At 43.3% G+C, this 22,614-nt stretch overlaps 1 protein-coding gene across 3 annotated transcripts in view; it reads right to left on the bottom strand.

Moving 5' to 3' along the window:
• Window positions 1–3,379: 3,379 nt before the first annotated feature.
• The window catches only part of LOC121955296 (forkhead box protein N3), a 119,605-nt gene continuing 100,370 nt past the window's right edge, over window positions 3,380–22,614 (bottom strand). For all 3 annotated transcript variants that reach the window (XM_088089350.1, XM_042503177.2, XM_088089351.1), the window contains 3 exons: window positions 20,797–20,855; window positions 12,133–12,241; window positions 3,380–9,058 (listed from right to left, as the gene is read on the bottom strand). In XM_088089350.1, the coding sequence (XP_087945476.1) occupies window positions 8,497–9,058; window positions 12,133–12,241; window positions 20,797–20,855 (730 nt within the window). In that variant the 3' untranslated portion in view covers window positions 3,380–8,496. The remainder of the gene's footprint in view (window positions 9,059–12,132; window positions 12,242–20,796; window positions 20,856–22,614) is intronic.

Raw genomic sequence — 22,614 nt, 5'->3', positions numbered from 1 at the left:
TCCATGGGTTGTGTATGTTTAATCACAGATACACCTGTCCTGACCACCAGGGGAAACATTTCCAGAAACAATAAAGCTTTGCAGTAAATGAGATCTGACAACACAACGTTACCTCCACTTCTGTCTCCATGGAAACTTGCCTCGCTGGTCATTCTGTGGATATGGATGATATAGAGCGGGGAACACGCAGCTCTCTGTGCACCAGTCAAACCTCAGCGAGATGTCACAATGACTTCATTAAACGTTTTTCACTGAGGAGAAATTAAAGGGACAGTCTGCAGGTTTTCAACCAGCTCTGTGTCAGAACAGTGTGCAGTATGTGCAGATGGACTGTGCTAAACTTACCTCCAACAAGTCCAGACATCCCTCCTCCTGCTCAACGGCGAAAATCTGCTGGATGACGTGTTTACGTGATTCGCTGGCTCTCCGGCTGTTGTTCGAACCACGTCAAAACTGCAAGGCTGTGCGTCTACATTTTTGTCACAGAAGTTGAAAAGAGAGGTCTCGACGCCAGATTACATCATATCGATGAGATTACAGCAGACACGTTCTCATCTCAAGTCATCACATGTTGCCGCTTTGTGGACTTTCACGTCTACACATCACGCTCTGCGTCAGGATGCCGCTACAGTGATGTCAACACAAGCACATGGTGGGATTAACGGGCGATCACAGTGAGACGCATCGCACCAGGCGTAACCGCTCCAAAAACGCTTTGGAAGCGCGTCGGGGAAAAAAGCTGGGAGCGCCTGGAGTTGGTCTGAGTGTGAATGACAAAAATTAAAATTGAGGAGCAGTGTGAAACAGAAAAGTTGATATTAGCTATTATATTAACTGATATTTTAACTTTCATGCGTCCCCAAACACCGCCAGAAAAAAACACGTGTCATACAGCATTAAGAGAGGCGTCAAACATTTTTCCAGTGATGCATCTTGATCGGCCCTTTGTGCTGCACATGGTTATGTTTATGCAACAGAAGCACACGGCAACCAATGCTGGCACGTAAACAAATGCACACGCTGGCACGAATGGTTAGGTTTAGGCAAAAGAGGCCCGTGGTGAGGTGTAGAAAAAACCTTCACACTCAGAGGGGAAGCAAACACCGGACTCCCGCATGAAAGTCCAGGTTTGTTGGATCCATCCACTGTTCAGTAACAGGAAGTGAAACTGCTTCCTTCCTGCACAGTGAAAACGGAAGCTGATAAAACTTCGATCAAACGGTAAAACGAAACAGCACTGATCAAATATAAACCAAGATTATGCCAGTAGGTAGCATGTTTAAAAAAACACATATTTTAGCTCACTGTTTAGCTGTAATACAAGATTGTTTGTTACCACTGGTCTTGTGCAGCGCAGTGCATTCTGGGTTTTGTAGGTTTTCTACCTCTTGTCTCAAAGCGGCTCTTTTTCTCAGTTTTCTCAGTTCGTGAAGCACCAATTTCAGAAGTGTTTCTACTGCAGAGACGTCCTAGTTTATGTGAGGACCCTTTTTAAAATATTTCTGATGCTGATGATGCTTGATGATCCACTAATAACCTTTTTCTTTAAAAAGTTGTGAAAAAGAGCCCTCGAGTCTGGTGTGTTTCTCAAACTGTGAGATGTGATCAAACATAAAGCTGCGTTATCGCAGGCACGTCGTCGCTACCTCCGGTCTCCCTCTCGGTAACTGAGTGGTGTGATGCCCTCTAAAGATCTAGACGAATGCACACTTTCTTCCCCCCCTCTTTCTTTGCTGTAGTTGCATAGCAACAGAGGAGCTGCTAGCTCCAGTTGTGTTGGTGGTGGAGCGCGCTGCACACACAGGGAGGCACCGGCTCCAGATTAAGCCTGTCTCGGCTTCAATTATGAATGGGCTTCCACTGCCACACGGCTCCAAAATGGCACCACTCACATTGATAAGGCATTGAGGAACTCTTTGGTACACTTAACTCTTTTACTTCTCTCCCTGAGGGGGGAGCCGAGTTTGACTTTAATCAGAAGTATTGAACTTAAATGATTAGAGGAAGTAAATGAATAATTAACTGGCGGAAGAGGCATGGTTATGATAAGACCCTTGTTGATGGGAATATGTGAGGTTAATGATTGAGGTCAGTCTTGAGAGCAAATTAAAGAGTCTCCAGTCTCACAAAGCTCGCACTCCAGCAGTAAATGGGGGTTAGTGTGTGTTGCATGTTGAAGTGGTGAAAAGGAGGAGGGGGATATGCTTTCTTGTAAGCCTTTGCTATATTTAACTCAGAGTTTTGAGAGGAAAAATGTCTGAATCGCTGCTGCTTCCCCGTCAGCTCGTGTCAGAGAAATGTTTATTGGGTGGCGTTAAGGTGGCACAGAGACTTTAGAGGGCGGCACATGTATATATTTGCAAATTTAATCACATACAGTCATTTATAACAATATTGGCTTGGCCCTGAAATTAATATAGTTTAACTCAAAAACATTATTATGGCATATGAGAAATATAAAAAGGTGGCATAAGAAATCAATTAATTGTTTTATTTCCAAATTCTTAGAAATATTTTCAATGTGAATATAATACCATTACTTAACCTAAAATGTGTGGCCAGATCCTTAATCATTTATGTTAAAAAGATTTTTTTTAATTTTACATTTTATTTTCAAATTCATTTTTATCATGTAGTTTTAACATTAATTTTAACAACTTATCTTAAAAATACATTTCAAACATTTTATTTAATTTTTTTTATCAAGTTATGTTTTAAGATTGATTTTTAACATTTTATTAAAAAAAATAAATTAAATTAAACATATTATTTTGAGAAATAATTTTTTTCAATAATAATAATTTTCAAAAGTAATTTTAGCATCTTACTTTAAAAAGTAAACAATTTTAAGAATTACTTTTAACATTTGTTTTTTTGAAAATTATTATTTTTTCGTTTCAACATTTTATTTTTGATTTTAACATTTTGAGAATTAAATATCACATTATTTAAAAAATAAATAAATTCAGTCAAATTTGACAGTTCAGATAGACAGAACTTTCATAAATGTTGGTACCTGCAGTCAGGAGACAATCGTTAAGTGCAGGTGAATATTCACGTTTAATCAAATTTAATCCGTCTCAAGTTACTATTAACTTTTAAACACGCTTCAAGAATCGCCCCGACAATATTAATCTGCGTCTGTTCTGTGTTTCTGCTCCTGGAAGTCTTCCTGAACGCACATTTAGCAGGAAAACAAGCTACAAGTTGTGTGTGGTGGGACCAGAAGATCGAGGCTAAACGGAGAGCTGCGAACAGCTAGCGACAGCGGGGTTAAATCGGTTCCGTGTACGTTTGTAACTCCGTTATCACTCGCTTGATCCACTCGGACAGCAGATCCGCCCCGGCTCATTTCCGTCAAAAGGAACAGCCAAACGAATCTTCTGCAACTCGTATTTTTTATTATTGCAACCAACTGGAAGACAATACATCACATAAACATCATTGCAGTTTTTCAGAAAATGGAAAACAAAATAAAACAACATTTATATATTTTTTGCCACGGTATTGGACAACGTTGATATTTACATGTAGTGATGAAATAGGTCTTGAAATCATTCTTTGGCAATATGATTGCACAATAAGGAGAGAATTGAACATTTACTGGAAAAAAAAATAAAAAAATAAAAACAACACCCGGGTGCACTCTGCATCACATCTCACAGATCAATAACAGTTTTGCATTTTGACATCTCTAACCTATGGCTTTCCAATATTCAGCTCAGACAGTCACCAAAAAAAATGGCAGTATTGTAGATAATTTTGTCAGAGAGAAAACAGAAAATGAAAATGTGCATAAAAACATCAACAAATAAAAAAAATGGCAACTGTTTTTTTTTAAATGTTTGGCAGGTTTGAAACTAAGACCTGTTTTAGGGGCTTTTCAGGCAGTGAAGAACATCATCCGTGGTCTATTTTATGTGTTGCCGTGTTTTTCCGGGACTCGCAGGTCAGGAGTTCATCCTTCCTGCGTGTCGCTGAGTGAGTCAGAGGGAAAAAGGCGGTTGCTAAAGCAACACGTTCTCCCCTCGACATGCCTCTTGCCAGCTGAACACGTTATTAGTCACCACAACAGTGGATTGTTGCTGCAGATACAGCAGAGTGCTTGACCTGGGCCGCGGGAGCACTCGGACAGATATCAGACGAGAGACGGATGGCACACAACAAGAACACTGACGGTGTCTCCTTTTAGCCTCTTTTTTAGATGTCGGCATGGATACCATACAAAATGCAAAGCCAGTGATGCATGCTACAGGTGGCAGAGGACTGTACCAGTGGATGAGACATGCATTTGACTATCACTCCATTGAGTTTTGACCAAAAAAAACCTCGTCTGACTGCTGCTACAACCGTTTTCTCCTGCAGAGCTGCTTTTTATAACCACTGCATCTCTGCACGTGAGGGGAAATTAATACTTTTATGCATTCCTGTTTCAGCACAAGCATGCCGAACAACGGCAGTGCAGTGTTTTTATCACTTCTGATGCAAAAATGTCTCGTGGATTTCAGTAAAGTCAGTGTTTTCATGACCATTAGTGAGATACACAGAGCGTAGTTGAGTGGCAATATATATTAAAAAAACCCTCTGATCTCTGGATTGGACATTTGACATAAATATATTTGCAAGCTTGACATCGCAACCCGTTCTCATCCAAACTCGCCAAATACCGCTTCGTCAGTGGACCCAATAGTGAAAATATGACGTGCGAGGGGATCCTCCTGCATCAGTTTTGAACGCTCACGGATGGCGTGTAAAGTTACGCTCGTTACATGCACAGAGTATTTCAAAATAAACTTGAAACAAACGTAAAACACTTCATTTTTCGGCTTACATCCATAAATAGGTTTATCACGGTTTGGCTTATAATTATTACGTGTTACTAATGTAATGCCTCGTGACACACGTCATGTCACATATGTCACCTGCGTAGCATGATTCACACAGGAGCTCGCTATGTTGTTATTGATATAATTCCACTGATCTCTCCTTTTCACACAGGAAACAAACCTTTCGGGTGAAAGTCCAGAGTCTGTTTGACCCATGGATGCAGTGTTAGATACAGAATTGGGGAGACGTGGGGAGGTTCAGCACACTTTCACACTTTCCTTTTCTTTTCTTTTTTTTTTGGTGTGTGTGTCATTTGTATCATCCTCTCTCTGTTTTTCCTCTCTGTTTTTGCGGGTCCGTGAGCGCTGCGCAGGCAGAACTCCTCATGTGATCTTTTTTTCCTCAGCAGCAGTTTGAGCAGTTGTGGGGTGGAGAATCGATCAGTCAATCATAAGTGATCAGATACGATCAGATCAGAGAGATGACTGAGACAAGCAGCTGGTGTAACGTTACAGACCCAACTCAGTCAACTGTTCAGTTTCACTTTCACTGCATTTGATACTTGTCTGCTCCTTCTGTGCCCAGAGTCCGCTCCACCGAGGGCGTGGTGTGATGAATAACCGAGCAATATAACAGCACGCCTGATGAACGGTCCAACTCTAAAATTAAAAAATCTAAATGTTGCAGCACATATTTTAATCGTGACGCGCTTCCACAAATAAATGCATGTGTGTGAAACCCTTTGGTGCCTTTGTGCAACAGCGTCGGACCATGAGATCCGCTGACAAAGTGGTAGTTTTCGGTAAGTTCGGTTGTTGCCCGCGACATCAGAAATAGCTGCCCCCTGAAGTGTATCACACCACCGTGAAGAGTGCCTCTGTGTGTTAGTTTCTGACGCCAACATCACTGAAAAAGCCGTATTTGGGTTTCAGCGTACTGAACCACCGTGAGAGGTGCCTTTGTGCGTCGAGGTCTGATGCTGACATCACTGCCAAAGCGGAGGTATTTGATGAGTTGGGTTGTTGCCCGCTTTGTCCGAAATAGCCTCTGACATAGTGACAAACAGTCCACTGACATACTGACAGTATTTGACGAACAGGGTCGTTCCACGCTGCTTCAGAAAAAGCGCCGCCTGGTGTGAATCATAACACCACAAAAAGGTGCCATTAAGCGCTGGTGTCGGACAGATATCGCTGACTAAGCGTCAGTATTTGACGAGTTGGGTAGTTGCATGCTGCGACAGAAATAGCCACCACCCACTACGCATCACGCTGCAGCGAACGGCGCCTCTGCATCGTTTTCTGATGCTGACATCACTGCCAAAGCGTAAGTATTTGACATGGTGGGATTTTGTCGCCACCTGGTGCAAATCAACACCACATAGGGTGCCTTTGTACGTCGTACTCTGATTTCACTGACAAATTGGCGATATTTGATGAGTCAGTTGTCACCCTCTGCGTCAGAGATAGCAGCCTCTCAGTGTGAATCGTACCGTAGCGAAAGGAGCCTTTGAGCGTCGCTATCTGACTCCAAAGTCCGCTGACAAAGTGTCGGTATTTGACGAGATGGGTTGTTGCTTTCTGCATCAGAAATAGCCACCGCCGGGTATCGTACCGCTGCAAGAAGCGCCGTTTTGCATCAGTTTTTGACGCTGACATCACTGAAGAAGCGGTGGTATTTGACAAGCTGCGAGTGAGAACAGGCTGGACATCCACATCCTGTAATCAAAGGGTTAACAACACTGTATGTAAACGAAAAAAACAAAAACAAAAAACAATTTCTCACTTTGCCATCTCCAACTTTCCTGTTCATGTCAATCCGACTCCTACGTAGCCTATTTAGAGATATGAGGTTCTTCCAGGACACCTACAAAGTTCGCCCGTCTGATCCAAACATTTACACAGATGGAAAATAAGGACACACGTACATTTACACACAGGCAAGAAAAGAAAGAAAACGAAACAATACTGTCATAAATAAAGACGTTCTGTCCGAACATGTCGGAGACATGACAACGGAGGTACTGAGGGCAGGCAGGCAGGCAGGCACAATGTTAAAGGGTGTGTGTCCCGGGCACACAAACGCACACACTCTACAGACGTGTTCTGAAATAACACCGGGGTTAACACCGAACACCTAAAAACCACTGTACAGGCAGAAGAAGACGGAAGCCCACCCCTAAGAGGTGATTCAGCTGGCCTACGTAAGCCTGAACCCGAAGCCCCGAGGCGGCACCTGCAGGGCCTCCGAAATTGCAGAGTGATCTCCCCACGCTCCTCCCTGAAGACGTGTCTTTGAAAGCCCGCTCAGAAAAACAAAACAAAAAAAAAAAAAACAAAAAAAAAAAATCAAAGAAACAACAACAACAAAAATCCAATATAATCACGGGTATAAGAATTGGCGGCAAAACTTTTTTTCTTTCCTCTAGGATCAAGGTTTATATGAAAATAAGTCATGCTTCATGCTAAATACATTGTTTATCTTACATGATCTTTGAATAAAAAAGATTTGCTTTTTATCTTATTTACAAGCACCCATGCAATATAACTGAGAAAGTCCTGCAGGTCAAATTGCTTCAATTAAGAAAAGGAAAAAAATAAAATATTTTCTAACCTTTTTACAGAGTTGTCCGCGCCGGACAAATTGCTTATATCTTTATGAGGGTAGAGTGAGGGTAAACAGACACAAACAGAAACCCACAGTTCATGTTTATAGTTCTCTGACACTGTCAAAATGAAGAGGAAGGTGCGGCAGCTGCTGGGAGCCGCCGTTTTCTCTATAACCAGGCGTCTACGTCTATGGACAGGAGTACTGGGAGCTTTTAGGGACGTTTACATTATGCAACAACAACAACAAAATGAAGGAGATATTGCCTCAGACCCGGCACACTATCCACCTCTATGGTGATAAACATGACCTTTTTTTTATTTTAAAATATCTATCTTAAATACTATGAGTGCTCTTGAAATAAACCATGTCTTTACCCATGATGCTTCTATTATAAGTGGTGTTAAATAATCTTAAGTGCATGAATATATATCACATTGGGTTTTACAATTATTTCGACTCCCTCCACTACTATGCCTTCCTTTTTTATTCTTTTTTTTTTGTCAGCTGTCGTATCGGCTACATGAAGCAACCTGGTCGCTTATCTTTGGCACAGTCTCACATTTGTGCTCGTGGATGTCGGAGAGTGACGCCGTCGGCCGCGAGAGCCCCCGAAGTCTTGTCGTCGCTGCCGGCGTCACCGCGAGATTGCTACAGATTCACATAGAAACAAACAGGTAAGACAAAACAGCCATTCTTGTGTGTTTATGTTCTGTAACGCTCCTCAATGTGATTTCCGTTTTGTCGCGTCGTCCAAATTAGTGACAAAACATGCTTTTTTTTTTTTTTATGGCTTTCATCCCCTTTTAAACAACAAAAACAACAGAGACACATGAGAAATACCCATCGATGTTAGTGTTGCTGAACATGTAGGAAAACATAGATTTTTGATATTGCCACAAATAAGTAGGATTCACCTAATGCCCTGCAGATAGATAGAGGGAGATGAGAAGTGTCCGTGGAGACTAATGCTGTAGTAACGTTACCTGTTGACCTATTCGTGTGTGTGTGTGTGTGTGTGTGTGTGTGTGTGTGTGTGTGTGTTTGCATGTTTTCTGTGTGTTAGTTTCTCAGGGCCTCTTTCTGCTCCTTCTGGCCCTTGGCGGTGCGGTTTGTGATGTTGTTGAGGCAAGCTCTGACCCCCGCCAGGTGGAGCAGCGACCCCGCCGCCTCCTTCATCTCCTCGTCGTCGCTCTCCGGCGGCTTCTCCACCGCCGCCGCCGCGCGCCGCTTCTTCAGCGGCAGCGTGTCGCTAATGCCCCTCGCTCGGCTTTTGGTCCAGGGCAAGCTGCTCCCTGCCAGAGTCCCAGCTCCGGGCCCCGAGCTACGTCTCTGTCCGCGCAGGGGCTGCTGGGAAATGTAGGTGGCGGCGGCGGCTGTGGTGATGTGAGAATCCAGCGGGATCTCCCTGGGCTCCGGTTTGACGTCTTCTTGGATCTCCACGGCGATGATGTCGTCGTCGTCCAGCGGGGAGGAGGGGGTGCCGGCCTGGGAGGAGCACAGCCTGCTGGGAGATTTGGCGGTGCTGTAAGTGTGGTCGTCCTGGAGGTCCTCGCTGCAGAGCGGGGGAGAGTAGCGGGAGGGGCTGTCCTGTCCTCGGCTCAGATAATCTCCGAGGGACGATCTGCATGAGGCGAGGACACAGAGAGAATATTGTTAGTGTCACGCTGCTGGCCAGGTGGGCCGCCGCCTCGCTCCGCTGACGCCGCTCCTCCGGTTCGCTCTGCGTTCGGCTGCACGTGACGATCTATCAAATATCCCCCGAGGGCCCGACGTGGATATTTCTGCGGTCAGATTAAAAGCTTGTATCTCCAAAAAAAAAAAAAAAAAGAGTCGGCCTTTCCGTTCGGAAATGAGCAGAGTCATTTTCAGATTGCCACCTTTGCATTTTTCAAATGACACGGAGCGTTTAGAGCAGCGTCTCCCCGAAGACACGAGACTCACTCAGGACACGACGCACCTGAAGCAGAGACGCTGCGCTCAGGGGCCAGGAACATGATACACGTCTCTAGGATTTTAGGACATTTCAAGGATTTAGGACATTTCTCATATTTTAGGACATTTTCAGGACTTTAGGACATTTCGCAGACATTTTTCAGAGTTTAGGAAGTTTCTAGTGTTTAAGGACATTTCATGGATTTCAGAAGATTTCTAAGATTTTAGGATGCTTCTCAGACTTCAGGACATTTCTTAGATTTTGGGATGTTTCTAGAAGTTTACGATGCTTCCAGGATTTTACGATGTTTCTTGGATTTTAGGATGTTTTTTAAGATTTTAAGACATATCTGGAACTTTAGGACATTTCTTGGATTTCAGAGCATTTCTAGTATTTTAGGACTTTTCTTTGATTTCAGGAAATTTCTCAGACTTTAGGACTTTTCTTAGATTTTAGGATGTTTCTTGGATTTTAGCACTTTTCTTTGATTTTAGGATGTTTCTTGGATTTTAGGACTTTTCTTAGATTTCAGGATATTTCTCAGACTTTAGGACTTTTCTTAGATTTTAGGATGTTTCTTGGATTTTGGGATGATTTGAGGACTCAGGGGCTTAGTTAGGCCCTCTGTCGGGGGTGCGGGGGATCCTCCACTGGTACTTTTTTTGATAAACAAGCTCTATTTCGTTGCTGTTTTAGGCACTCTGGCCCCTTATGGAGACTAAAAGTACAAAAACAATTCCCAGTGTGAATCACTTTATTTTTTATTGTGAGTTAGAAAATGTTTGGGGGTTTGGGGGGGGGGCACTCGGCACCTTATCAGGGGCCAGATTCGTCCCTCAGACTGTAAATTGAGCATCGCTGCTTTAAAGTCAGAGCACCACAGTGAAGCCATTTAACCACTGTCCACTATACATCAGCGCCGACATTATAGTGCGACACATATTTTGCTCTATTAGTCAGAAGACACTTTTCTCTGTAAGGCATTAAAGGACAGCGCTGCGCTCTGACAAGCCATAAATCAAAAGGAGCTTCAGCGGCGTGCCCTGTCCCCCGGACATCTTCTCCCCTCCGAACGAGAGGGTTAGCATATTATTAATATCTTATAAGAAAAACATGCACCCCTTACAGTGATCAAATATTCACTGCATACCTTTAGTGAGACTTTGGAGATGTTTAATTCATTATGCGGTGCGGGCCATCATACTCTTACGCTCCTATGATGGATGTGCATGTCCATGCATGCTCCGAATGTTCTTGAATCACGAGGCCTCTCCCTCTAATAAACCTGTTTGTGTGTGTGTGTGTGTGTGTGTGTGTGTGTCTGTGTGTGAGACCATTATATAAACACACCTGGATAAAATGTTCTGAGCGGCAGGGAGCGTGTGAATGCCTCTGACTTTTGGACACAATAAAGATGAAATTATGTAAACTATCAGTGGAAAATTTTGGTGTGTGTGTGTGTGTGTGTGTGTGTGTGTGTGGGTGTGGGTGTGGGTGTGGGTGTGTCTTTGTGTCTGTCAAGGAATGTGTTTGGGAAAGCCCTGACATTAATGATATGGTTAAAGGGACTGTTCATCCTAAAATCAAACATATTTTCCGTCTCACCTGTAGTGCTGTTTATCAAAACTGTTGCTCTTAAGTTTTTTTGTTTTTTGGGGGCTTTGAACAACACAAGCCGAGTGCGATCTAGGTCCATCACATTTGAAAGAAGGCAGACATCTCTACGCAGATATCAACACTCGGCCTCTCACACCAAAACTATCTCGACTGACAAACAGCAGCACAGGGGGGAGGAAAAATATGTGGATTTTAGGGTGAACTGTCCCTTTAAGGTCAACAGGAGCAAAGTTTCTCAGATTTCTTTTCCAATAAAAAAGAAAAAAACATGCATGTCTTTTCAACATGACCCAGTCTAAAATATGTGTGACCAGATCATTAAATCATAGATGTTTATTAGATTTTTTAACATGTTTTAAAAATAAAAATTGAATTTATCATTTTATCAGGTTATGTTCTAAAATATAATTCAACATTAAAATGTTTTATTTTTTTTTTATTTTTAAAATGTATTTATCATCTTATTTTTTAAAAATTAATTTAGTTTCAAAAATTAATTGTTACATTTTATTTTATTTTTAGCAAATAATTAATTTATTTAAAATTGAATTAAAATAAATCAAACTTGGCAGCCCTAATAGATTAGATAGACAAATAGACAGATAGATTAGATATATAATTCTAAAAATAATTCTCTAACTCTAAAATTTATTTGATTAAATTTTGTTTTAAAACTGAATTTAACATCTTATTAAAAAAAAAATATTTAAAAAATTTATTTTGAAAATTAATTCATTCTTTAAATTAATTTTAACATTTTATTTTTTAGATTTAATATCATGTTATTTTTACAATTAAATGTAATCAAATATATAGATAGACAGATCTCAAAATTGTTAAACTGTAAAACAAACAAATAAACAAACAGAAAAAGATAAACAATAAACAAAATTACAAACACAAAAATGTTTAACTTAAACTCAACGAAAAGATTCAAACAAGCAACAGAAAATGTGCTCGTTCAAAAAGGAGAAGAAGAAAATATAAACGTATGATTTCATAGCGAATCAGTTAATCGTTTATGAACTTCATTTAACGTATAAACAAACACTTCAATATTTACACACACACACACACACACACACACACACACACACACACACACACACACACACACACACACACACACCCGTGACCTTACTGACCGTATGGCCGAGGTTCTGCTCCCCACGGGGCTGACAGGAAGGGGTCTGATCACCGGGAAGAGCGCCTGGCTCCTGACGCGGGCGCCATTTTGGATCACGCCACGAGGAACTAAAACAAAAAAACAAAAAAGAGAGAAAGCAGACGTTAGAAACAAACACACAGTTTCAGAGCAGGAAGGAAACACTTTCTCCAACGTCTCCGGTCGGACCTGGATCAGACCTGGATCGGACCCCGGAGCAGCTCGATGAGCGTTCACCGACCGTCTGAGGCCAACAGGGCGATATTGATGAGCACGGCGAGGTTAAATGGAGCGGGAAAGCGTCATAAATGAGTTAAGGCCGCTGCGAATCATTCAATTACCAACGACCGCTGAGCTCGACCAAATCCAGCCTGTCTGACGCTGCGGGCTCGACAGCAGGCGGCTCCGAGGGAGAGGGAGGAGCCGCGCGCTCAAAATGAGCGATGAACAACACATTTCAGTGGTGGACGCCTTCAAACCTGAAATATGCTCGATTTCTTTCAAAAACATGGAAAGCAGGTAAAGAAAAACTTCAAAAAAATGACCAAAAAATGACAAGAAATCAGCAAAAAGTTACAAGAAAATCACCCAAAATTATACAAACAAAATAAAAAGAAAAGAACCGAAACAGGAAGTAACCTGAAAGAGTGCTAAAATAAGATAAAAAATATTTCCTATAAATAACAATCATTTGTGATGGTCATAATAATTATAGATTTTTGGTATTTTTCCTTTGTTATTTGAAAATTTTCAAATTTTACCCTTTGTTTTTTTAATTTGTGAGACTTGTAATTTAACAACAACAAAAAAGATGTAACTTATTATTTAAAGAAAAAAACGTCATAAAATCTTACTTCCCATATCTGAGCATTTTTGAAGAAGAGTTTAAGTCAGTTTAATACCATTAAACGCCTTATTTTTGGATTAATGAATTCAATGCCTTTTCAGACTGTTTAAGGATCTGCAGGAGCCAAATCGTATCAGACAAAATATAAAGTTAAATTCAAACTTGCTCGGAGCGCAGTGGAGTTCATTATTAAGCTGAAGAGGTTTAATTCAAATAATCTACGTAATCGTCCGTGTGGTCATCAGTTACCGGGCGGATTAGGCCTCAGTGAGGGAGGAGACGGCGGTCAAATATCCAAATATCCACATCACCAAACTGTCAAGAAAAGTGGAGAATCTCCCAGAAGGCTCCACAGCTGCATCTGTCTCCGCTGAGCAAACAGACACATGGCGACCCACCTGGACTTCGCCAAACGCAGCGTCCCTCTGCGGCCTAATGAGACAGAAATTGAATTCTTGCTCTGAAACACTTCAAACCGGCAGAAACCAGGCGCCGCTCATCACCCGGACATCACCGGAGTCTCTGCGGCGTCACACAACAGAGGCGGACACAGACGGAGAAAACGACACACCGGCCCCAAGCACACATCCGGGATAATGGGCCGGCTTTGGGACAAATCCCTGGATGTCCCCGAGCGGCCCGGACGAAGCTCGCGCTGAAAGCCATCTGAAAATCTGTGGGGAGCCCTGAAGACCGAGCTTTACCAACACCCCTGATCCACACCGACGCCCCTGATCCACACCGAGGACCCTGATCCACACCGAGGACCCTGATCCACACTGACGCCCCTGATCCACACTGACAGTGATCCACACCGACGCCCCTGATCCACACTGAGGACCCTGATCCACACCGACGCCCCTGATCCACACCGACGCCCCTGATCCACACTGAGGACCCTGATCCACACTGACGCCCCTGATCCACACTGACAGTGATCCACACCGCAATCCTCCACCAAGTGCTCCACATCAAAAGACACAGCTTATTTTAGCTGGTTTTAGCTGGTCTTTGATAGTCCTGACCCAGTTGTTGCTGGTCTTTGATGGTCCTGACCCAGCTCTTGCTGGTCTTTGATGGTCCTGACCCAGCTCTTGCTGGTCTTTGATGGTCTGACATGCCGGTGTGACCAGCCTGCACATGTTTATCTTCATGCATAACACATGACAGCAGACTTTACTGATTTATGTCCTTTGCTTTTCATACGTCCCCCTCATGACTCTTTTATGTCTCCAAACTCAGAGACTTTGATTTGGTTTCCGTTTTTACAGAAACTTGAGAGGATAAACCAGCCGGACCGACCATCACAGGCAGGACTGAGCAGCCAAACCATCCAAACTCTGCAAGAAACACCTTAAACTGGTCAAACAAGGTCTGTTTCACTTCACTGTAAAGACACCTAAATACACCTATACGACGATATCTGTGTACTTCACTCAATTAAATTTAAAAAGTATAAAAATATGATGGTAAACAAATATAAAAACTAGGGTATGATTATCATTTGTCTTAAATGTTTTTGAATCTTGTTTTTATTTCTCTTTTTTGTCCCTCTGATGCTTTATACCGTTTTAAAAAAAAATAAAACTTAGTAGTAAATTAGTTAATTATGCAAATATTCGGCAGGTATAACAAGCTTTAGTTTCAACCTAACTTTTCCGGTGAATCCTTGCTGTTTTTACGTACATTCGTCTTAAAATAAACAACCATTACCATATTTAATCTTCTATCATAATATCAATATAATATTTATAATATTATTGCTGATGATTATTTGTCAAAAATCTCTTTGTGTAAATATGTTGTGAAAGTACCGATAAACAACCCTACAACATTGAGGTATTTGGTAATATATTGTGATATTCCTCCGTATCGCACGCTCCTATTCAGAGCAGAAACATTCAGCGGCGTTAAAAAATCGTTTGTCTCTGACGCAGCTTCAGATGTTCAATCAAGGTCAAACTCGTGACTTTGGTTTCCCGTTTTTCACAAACATTGAACGATCCGTTAAACACCAGAAGAGAGATCACTGTGAGCTCTGTGGCAGCTGTAAATCTATTATCTTTACTGTGTGCTGCAGACGAGCGGAGAGCACAAGACCAGAAGAGTGTGTGTGTGTGTGTGTGTGTGTGTGTGTGTGTGTGTGTGTTCGCATCTGAGCCAGAGGCCTCTCATTACTCAGGGCTGGCTGCTCACCACACACTCCCCCAGTTCACCCAAACAGCTGTCAGCTTCATCTCTGGGGTCAGTTTGCATTTTGCAAATGACGACCTGCTGTTTGCTTTGTCTGCCGCAGACTAATTTGTTGAGGTGCAAATTCGAAAATAGCGTTATTATACAGTAACTTAAAGGAATAGTTTATCTATTTATTTATTTTGAAGTGGAGTTCTTACCCAGCGTCAGTGTGTTCAGTGCAATAGAGTCAGTCGGCACAACCCCAGTTTGGAGAAGCAGACTGGAAGCTGAGCGACGTGCTGCTGAGGTCATTTTGGGACATTTCTAGGATTTTAGAATATTTCTCAGAATTTAGCACATTTTTTGGATTCTACGTTTCTAAAATTGGAGGACATTTCTAGGATTTCGGGGCATTTCTAGGATTTCAGGTGGGCTTCCCCTCCAAAAGTTGGAGATCTAATTATTTATCTAATAAATTTAAAAAAAAAAAATGCATTTGAGTCCTGTGTCCTCCCAGCTCTGGACGAGGTCTGCCCACCCAGCACAACAAACAAACAAACAAAAAAATAAATAAGAAAAATAAAATAAGAACAAAAATTTTAAAATGATAATTGAATAAATACATAAATGAATAAATAAAAAGGTAAAAGGGCATTATCTAAAAATTTGCTGGAGGGGATTATTAGATATGATCATAAAAAAAGGAAAAATGTCCCCAAAATTTTATTTATAATTCTTTTAATTATGTATATAACATGTTAAAAAAGAAGAACTTTCTTTGGGTTATTTTTATTCTTTTTTTTCAGGTAATTTCTTGTAACTTTTTACTAATTTCTAACTAATCTTGGGCCTTTTTAAAAAATAATAAAATAAAACAATCGCTTCTGACCCTCTGCTCATGTTTTTTTTTTTAAAGAAACTGGGCCACTTTGCTCATGTTTTAAAGGGATACAAAAACCAAACTACCCCTTTAAGCTTAAAAACACTCAGTAAATTCATGATTGATGTTAAGAGGAGAAATATAATCCACCCCAGGAACCACGAGCTCATTAAAACATACACGATCTGACGGCGCGCCCCCCCCTCCAGAAACCATCCCACCACGTATATTTGCTCCATGTAGTATCACACAGATGAATTATGATAGCGGTGTTTGTTGGTGTGTTTCTGCAGCCTTCCCCCGGCCGCCTGTGTCCACAGTAATCTTATTGACTCCAGTTAGTGCGGCTCTGCCCCTGATATCTCCAGCTCTGCTCTCCATAACCTTATAAGTAGGTCCCTGCACAGAGTCTCTTTTGTAATCTTGATCACTGGCTGCATGGCCGTGTGTGTGTGTGTGTGTGTGTGTGTGTGTGTGTGTGTGTGTGTGTGTGTGTGTGTGTGTGTGTGTGTGTGTGTGTGTGTGTGTGTGTGTGTGTGGGCAGTGCATTAGGTCTCCCCGGGTTGATGTGTGCACCCACCCCTCCCCTCCCCACCTCGCCGCTCTCCAGTCAGGCTTTGGGTTGCCATAGCAACGGCTCCCCTTCCACATGCCACAGAGTGGTAGATCATGCATCAGCAGAGAAAGTGATAGAGAGAGAGAGAGAGAAAAGGGGGAAAGGAAATACCAAGCTCTGTTTGACATGGCCTCTCATAGCTCAGCGACACACTCCTGACCACCACTGTTTACCCTCGGCACACACACACACACACACACACACACACACACCTCCGAGCACAGACTCCTCTGATGTGTGCACCTCCGAGCGTCGCTGTTTGAGTTTCTCTGCAAACCTCTTTGTCTTCCTAATTCTGTTGTTGATTTCTTCCCCGCTCTATCGATCTGGCTGTCGTTCTATGTATAGTGGTGACTCATGTCTCCAGCTGAGCGTGCACGCCGTCCCCGCAGATAAAAAGACAGGGACATATACAAGCTATGGCAAGGAGACTCAAGCTGCTTTGCTTGGGGGCCACTCTTGCAAAATGACAGGAGGTCAGGGGCCAATCACAGCAGCCACATACGTGTTTGTATGATTTTAGGACATTTATGGGATTGTAGGACGCTTCATAGATTATAGGACGTTTCTTGGATTCTAGGACATTTCTCGGGTTTTCGGAGGGCTGCCCTGTAAAAGTCAGAGATCTGAATCATCAAAACAAACAAACAAACAAATCTGGCAAATATTCTTATTGAGATTTTTGGACATTCTGAGAATTTTAGGACGTTTCTCGGACTTGAGGACATTTCTAGGATTTTAGGAGTTTTGTAGGATTTTAGTAGGGCTGCCCCCTAAAAGTCACAGATTTAAATTGCTAAATATTTGTATTGAACGGCCAAATCTGATTTGACTGACATAACTGTGAGTCGGGTACAGACCTAGATTTTAGGATGTTTCTCCAGTTTCACGACATTTCAGGACATTTCTCCTTTGAGACATTTCTAAAAAAATTTTTATAATTTCTAGTATTTTAGGACATTCAGGTCTTAGGACCTCTAGGCAGCTAACCACTTGACTGATGGGGGGTCGGGCATCCCTCCTTACACTTGGCACAGTTCCACTCTTTAACTGCAACTATATTTATTATGCATTTTATTAGACTTTTATTATGTTTGTTGTTATGCTTTTACTGTGTTTTTATTGTTTGCTTGAATGGAATTTGAGCAGCTGACTGACGGATTAATAAAGTATCTGTCTGTCTGTCTGTCTGTCTGTCTGTCTGTCTGTCTGTCTGTCTGTCTGTCTATCTGTGGGGGGTGTGGGGGATCCTCCACTGGCACCTTTTTTGATAAATAAACGTTAAATAAATATGTTGATGCTGTTTTTTACACTGACACCTTCTGTAGACTAAAAGTATTTCCAGTGTGAATCACTTTATCTTATTGTGGATTAAAAAGCGGTTCGGGGGCCAGCAGCAGTCTATCGGGGGCCAGAGTTGGCCTGCGAGCTGTAAGCTGAGCATCGCTGTGCTGAGGAGAGGACATGAGGAACTAAGAGCAGCTCCCAAAGCCTCACTTACTGAGATTGAGCAATACATTTTACAAGCTCGAAGCAACGAAGGAAAAAACCCCAAAACACTCGGTTTGGACGCGCAGAGGAAAAACAAAGTAAATACAGAAGAGAAGAGGTGTCTGTCTGCGTCTCTGCCTTTTTCCTGGAGAGAAAATATCCTCTCGTCTGTCTTTTTTCCTGCGTCTGGTCAGCCGCTCTGCCTTTCTGTCTGCTTCCTACGTCTTCGCCCGCCCGCCTGTTTTCCAGGGCGAGCGAGGCCCTCGGCCTCCCTCCCCTCGCCGCCGCGCTCTCATGCGCCGTACACGCACTCCTCTGCTCTCCTGCTAAATGAGTTCCACATGGCCCCGCAGGCTGCAGGCTCCGCGCGGCCCGGCAGAGGAGCGCAGCACCAAATATACTCACCCTGAACTCACACGCGCCCGGCCCAAAGGTTCAAAGGTCACTCCCAGCAGAGCTCCACAGCGGCCGCTCGCTCAGTCAAAACACCCCCCCGCCTGTCGATCTGCCCGCTCGGCTGCTGGAGTTAAACTACAGAGTGTGAGGGCGGGATGCGTACTGACGTCGTGCAGGTGGGCCGGCAGATGAGCTGCATGGCTAACCGACTCGTCAGCTGAGCATCGCACTGGTTCCCTCGTCCAAAACCTTGCGGGATTTTTCATTATCGCCAAAATTAAGCTCTGTAACAAATTTGGAAAGTGCATTCAAACAAGCACAACCGTTTTTCGCTTTTTCTTTTTTTAATTTTGTTCCTTTAATTTCAGAGAACGAACCTGTAAGTCTGAGTTTAGTGTTTCTGGCAGGTTTGACGGGTGATTTGTAAATAGCTGTAATTCAACAGACGTAAACCCAATTTATGGATAAACAAAGTGTTTGTGATGCTGCAATTAAACATTTAACAGCTGGTCATCTTCTCTGTTATCTTGGAAACACCCTCCTCCGCAGCTAACCCTAACCCTAACCCTAACCCTTTAGAGCAGGTTTTTAAATGAGCGCCACTGAAACTCGGTGACCAAAGTGCCTAAATAAAACAGGGACACTTGGCCCAGCGCGTCTGAGACTCAGAGATCCTGAATGATGAACTTCGGGGTGCTGGGTTGGATTAAGGACGAGGCTACCGGGCTGCGTCCTCCAGAGCCGCGGGGACAGGCCGAGTCCGGCCCGCCTGGGCTCTGAAAGCTCTGGGAATGGAAGTAATAACGGAGGACACTAACAGCCCCGAACTGTCTCTCCGTGGCAGCCGTCCCCTCCTCCTCTCTTTACTCGCTCTCCTTGTCTTTGCCTCTGGCTGTCTGTCACAACTTCCGAATGTCACGCCCGACCGTTCTGCAGCCTTTCAAAAACACATTTAAAAAGTTTCCTGCTTTCCCCCGAAACACGCGTCCTGGCTGTCTCCCTCTCTATCCATCCATACGTCCGTCCGTCCGTCCGTCTGTCCATCCATCTATCTCTGTCCAACTGTCTGTCCATCCATCCATCTCTGTCCAACTGTCTGTCCATCCATCCATCCAACCATCCATCCGATTGTCTGTCCGTCCATCCATCGTCATGTTTCTAGTATTTTAGGACATTTCTTGCATATTAGAACATTTCTAGATTTTAGGATATTTCTCTGATTTTTGGACGTTTCCTCAATTTTCCGACATTTCAAGGATTTTAGGGACATTTCTTTGATTTCTGGACATTTCTTGGATTTTAGGACATTTCCTGGATTTCAAACAATTCTCCCGTTTTAGGATGTTTCTAGTATGTTAGGACATTTCTAGGGTTTAAGGACATTTCTCTTTCCATCATTTTTAGGATTTTACAGTGCCCTGTGATTTCAGGGCATTTCACAGATTGTTTTATGCACTCTTATTTATCCTAAAAGTACAAAAACAATTCCCGCTGTCAATCACTTTCTTTCATTGTGAATTAGAAAATGGTTGGGGGGCCACTTGGCACGCAATCTGGGGCCGGATTTGGCCCGCGGGCCATAAGTTGAGTATCACTGGTCTAGAGGGACTCCAGGTTTTCAGACACTCTCTCCAACCTCGGCTCCTTGACCATTACTACTCCATTATCAGCGGCGATGGAGGGCGCGCCGCAGACGCCTAATGTATCCATTTCCCCCTCCATTTAGGACTCGGCAGCCCAGCGAGCTCCCGGAGTGCTCCCTGATTGGGATTGAATGTCCATTTAAACTGCCGTCCAGCCACCGGGGAAGAGGAGGATGAGGAGGATGAGGAGGAGGAGGGAATAATGGAGGAGTGAAGGAGTAAAAGATGTTGAATGAGGAAAAGGAGGCGAGGAGATTGCTCCCACGTCTCTGATTTGAGATTTTCTCCCCCCTCTCTCTCTCTTTCCCTCACTGTGTCTCCATCACTTCTTTTTTTTTTTAAAACTTTCAAATACGCCTCCGTAGAAAAAGCTCTCCTCCTCTGGCGCCGAGCCAAGTGTCAGAACTCAGCACTCGGTATTCTCAAGGTGCGCTTCTAAAAAGAGGGATTTGGAATTGAGATGATTGGAGTTGGCACATCCATAGAGGGTGGATGGTGGAGGAGGGGGGAGGAAGAGGGTGAGACAGAGAGAGAAAAGAAGAGAAAGAAAAGAAAGAGATCACACACGTACAGTACAAGACTCGGTGAGACGGTACCTTGTAGGAGAACTCCTCCGTTCTTTCTGAAGAGGGGACTCCCCGACCACAATGGAGGACTAGAGAGGAGGAGAAGGGATGTGGGGAGGGGGAGACAGAGAGAGAAAACTGGTCAACCATTTGATCATGTTGCAGCAGCCAACCAGCCCAGCAGGCTTCATCACGAGGCAGATAGCAAGGCAGGAATTTGAGCCCATAAGCCAGAGCTTCTGATTATAGTGATTAGATTCCCGGGTGTCCCACTGTTGCCATTATTCCCTGTGATTACCTCCGAGAATTACAGCCTCGCCGCTGTAGTCCATGGGGGTAATTTCTCATGACAAACCCCCGCCGCCCGCCACTAGTCCATTCACACACACATTCAAACACCAAAAAAAAAAATCCATCAGCGCACACACATTTTAACACCCGCTCGTGTCACATTAAAACACACCGACGCTGCGGAGACACACACTCGGAGGAACACACACTCGGAGGAACACACACTCGGAGGAACACACACAAAGACTCAGTTTAGGTGATCATTGCACCACTAATGAGGGAGGTAATGACGGCATTTCTCACATAGACGGAGACGTCTTCACTCGCACGTGTGCACACGCAGGAAGACAAAAGAGACGGTTCTGATGGCGGATCCATAATTTTAAAACGGTGCCAACACAAAGATATGGAAGACCCGAAAACTCGAATGAGTCACTCGAATATGGCGAAACAATATGTATCATGATACCTGGGTTACGATTAAGCTTGGGAGGTGTTAGAGTAAAGCTTGATATTGTTTTTTTAGAGCTGATACCGATTATTAGTAGTTTATGAGACGGATAACGGATAACGGATAACAGGAACCAATATGCACGTACAATAAAAATGCAAATATTTCTGTTAAACAAAACTTTGTTTAAATGCCTTTTACAAATGTTTAAGACCAGAGGGAGATACACAGCTGCAGCAGAGCCAAAGCAGTGCACTTTGTCATTAATTAATTTAATCGGCAATCATTAAAATAAAATGTCAATACAGATTATTGACAAAATGACAAATATCTATCTGACAAAATCCATCGACCCCTATATTACAGTATACCAGGGTATTTAGAAATCCTGACGTTATGTTTTTCAGTACCGTCATAAATTCAGGCGCTCCTCTGTCTATTAAACTCATTGTATGTAGTGCACAGCATGCACCGCCAGAGCCCAGTGTCCGATCTCTACTGGTGGAACAGGCAGCAGAGCTCAGAGACACAGTGACACCTAGAGGGCTGGCCAAAACACGAAAACACCGAGTCATCGCATGTTACGATCCCGGTACCCTCCAGGATCTGCTGCTGGCGTTCTGGGATGTTGCATCCAACGGCAGGACATCAACAGAAGCACATAGTTACGTTTGGGCAACAAAAGTACACGGTTATGTTCAGGAAAAAAAGTGATTATATTTATGCAACAAATGCATGTGGTTATATTTAGGCAGTAAAAACACATGGCAACCAACACCAGAATGTCAACAAATGCACGTGGTAAAATTCAGACAAAAAACATCACAGTTTGGTTCTACGTTTATACGTGCGGCGAACACCGGGCTTCTGGGTGAGGGTTCAGGGTTTGTTGGACCGATACAACAGCTGTCCTGCCCGCCCTAAAGGGAACTTCCAGCTCGTTATATCACATCGCTACAGACAACGTTTCAACCTGACGCCGTCCGACAGAGTATCATACCGCCACGACAGGTTACAAACTGACGCCACTCGGCGGCGAATCAAACCACAGTAAAAGGTGGATTTTGGCGTTGGTATTTTACGTCGAAGTCACTGACAAAGCGGCG

This window comes from Plectropomus leopardus, chromosome 16, assembly GCF_026936395.1.
Source record: "Plectropomus leopardus strain MGB_pleo_1.0 chromosome 16, ASM2693639v1, whole genome shotgun sequence".
Classification (NCBI taxonomy): domain Eukaryota; kingdom Metazoa; phylum Chordata; class Actinopteri; order Perciformes; family Serranidae; genus Plectropomus; species Plectropomus leopardus.
Note: the sequence above shows the minus strand (reverse complement) of the source record. Positions and strands in the feature narration are given on the sequence as shown.